The 2,047-nt window shown below is 42.4% G+C and overlaps 1 protein-coding gene across 1 annotated transcript in view; it reads left to right on the top strand.

Moving 5' to 3' along the window:
• Positions 1-2,047, top strand: part of RFK (riboflavin kinase) — a 7,760-nt gene that overhangs the window by 1,808 nt on the left and 3,905 nt on the right. The window contains exon 2 of the mRNA XM_008593782.1: positions 801-952. Coding sequence (XP_008592004.1) covers positions 801-952 — 152 coding nt within the window. The remainder of the gene's footprint in view (positions 1-800; positions 953-2,047) is intronic.

The following is a 2,047-nucleotide window of genomic DNA, read 5'->3' as shown; positions in this document are numbered from 1 at the left end:
CCGGGCCACGTGGGCGGGGGGACGTCGGCCTGTGGGCTCGGGACGGGTCTGGGGGCTCTGGGTTACGGCCACTCCCTCAGCCCCGTTGCCCCTTCCTTTCGGTAGGAGGAGGAGCTCTGGCCTGGCTGAGGGAGCTCGTCCCTGCCCCTGGCTCCGAGCTCACGGGGGACCGGGCTTAGGGGTGGTGAGGACGGGAAGCCGGAGGTGAGTCCCCAGGGTTTCCCCTTCCCGCCTCCCTGTCCTGCCAAGCATTGCTCTTATCTTGCCCAGTAGAAAGGCACTGTGGGTCAGATTGGCTGACTCTCTCTTTTTTTTTTTGGCGGCTGGCGGGTACACGGATGGAACCCTGGACCTTGGTGTGGTCAATGCCATGCTCTAACCAACTGAGCTAACTGGGCAGCTCGGTTTTCTGTTATCATACAGTATCAAAGTGATGCACGGGTAGTTGAATGAGAGCCAGCTATCGTTCTTGGCCTGTGTACATTAGATTTATTATGGAATCGGGACTTAACTGCTTAATTCATCCTTAAAAATACATGCCAGGGCAGCCCCTTGACCTACTAAATTAGTTTTGGAGCTTGGAGCCTAGGCTTGTGTATTTTGAAAATAAGAACCTTTTCAGGTGATTCAGAACCTACTTAGGAAAGAGCAGGTCTAAAAAAAAAAAATCTGTGGGGTTGATAATCATAGGTAAGTTCCTAGGAATCTTGTGAGTGTAACGATTTAGATTAGCCTTGCTTGTGATTTTTCCAAATATTTTATATGAAATTTGTAACAGAATATGTACTTTTCTTGTTTAGCTAACTTTCCTGAACAAGTAGTAGATAATCTTCCAGCTGATGTATCCACTGGCATTTATTATGGTTGGGCCAGTGTTGGAAGTGGAGATGTCCATAAGATGGTGGTGAGCATAGGATGGAACCCATACTACAAGAATACGAAAAAGTCCATGGTAAGAACTATGTTTTGTTCGGTAACTGAAAATGGCATGATCATTTAGAGTGACTCACAGTATTAGATGCACACAGAACTCATCAGTGGAAATCATGACATAGTTCACATTTTTTGCAGCATACTTGAAGGATTTATTTTTATTTTTATTTTTTTTAAAAGATGACCGGTAAGGGGATCTTAACCCTTGACTTGGTGTTGTCAGCACCACGCTCACCCAGTGAGCAAACCGGCCATCCCTATATAGGATCCGAACCCGCGGCCTTGGTGTTATCAGCACCGCACTCTCCCGAGTGAGCCACGGACCAGCCCGAAGGATTTAAAAGTAAAGTATTTAGTTGCAATTTGAATGGAATATCTTTATCCATCCTTACAATTTTTTTTTCTTTCTTTTGGCAGCTGGCTGGTGTGGGGACCTTAACCTTTGGCCTTGGTGTTAGCACCATGCTCTAACTGACTAAGCTAACCAGCCAACCTGTCCCTTCACTTTTAACCTATTTGTGTCTTTGGATCTAAAGTGAGTCTCTTGCAGACAGCATGTAATTTGACAATGTTTTTTAATCCATTTTGCCAGTCTCTGTCTTTTAATTGGATAACTTAATCCATTTACAGTTAAAGTAGTGACTCATAAGGAGGAACTTCTGCTGTTCTGCTATTTGTTTTCTATATACCTTACATGTTTTTTTTTCTTTCCTTTTTTGGTGGCTGGCTCATGCAGGGATTGAACCCTGGACCTTGGTGTTATCAGCACCATGCTTAACCAATTAAGCTAGATGGCCAAGCCCCCTTATAACTTTTTTGTCCCTCATTTACTCTTACTGACTTCTGTATTTAGTTGACTTTTTTTGCAGTGACACATTTTCCCTTCTCATTTGTGTATTTTCTGTAGATATTTTCTTTGTGGTTACCATGGGGATTACATTTAACATCCTGAAATTCTAAGTCTAATTTGAGTTTATACTAACTTCAGTAGCATACAGAACTCACAAATTACATCTTTATACTTGTGTACCCAGTAACAAAGATTAATCATTTTTTTATGCATTTTTTATTTTCTACATGATTTTTTTTTTTTTTTTTTTTTTTTTTAAGATGA

This window comes from Galeopterus variegatus, unplaced genomic scaffold (genome assembly GCF_000696425.1).
Source record: "Galeopterus variegatus unplaced genomic scaffold, G_variegatus-3.0.2 Scaffold9644, whole genome shotgun sequence".
NCBI classification, from domain to species: domain Eukaryota; kingdom Metazoa; phylum Chordata; class Mammalia; order Dermoptera; family Cynocephalidae; genus Galeopterus; species Galeopterus variegatus.
The sequence above is the reverse complement of the archived record's forward strand: the minus strand, read 5'-3'. Positions and strand labels throughout refer to the sequence as shown.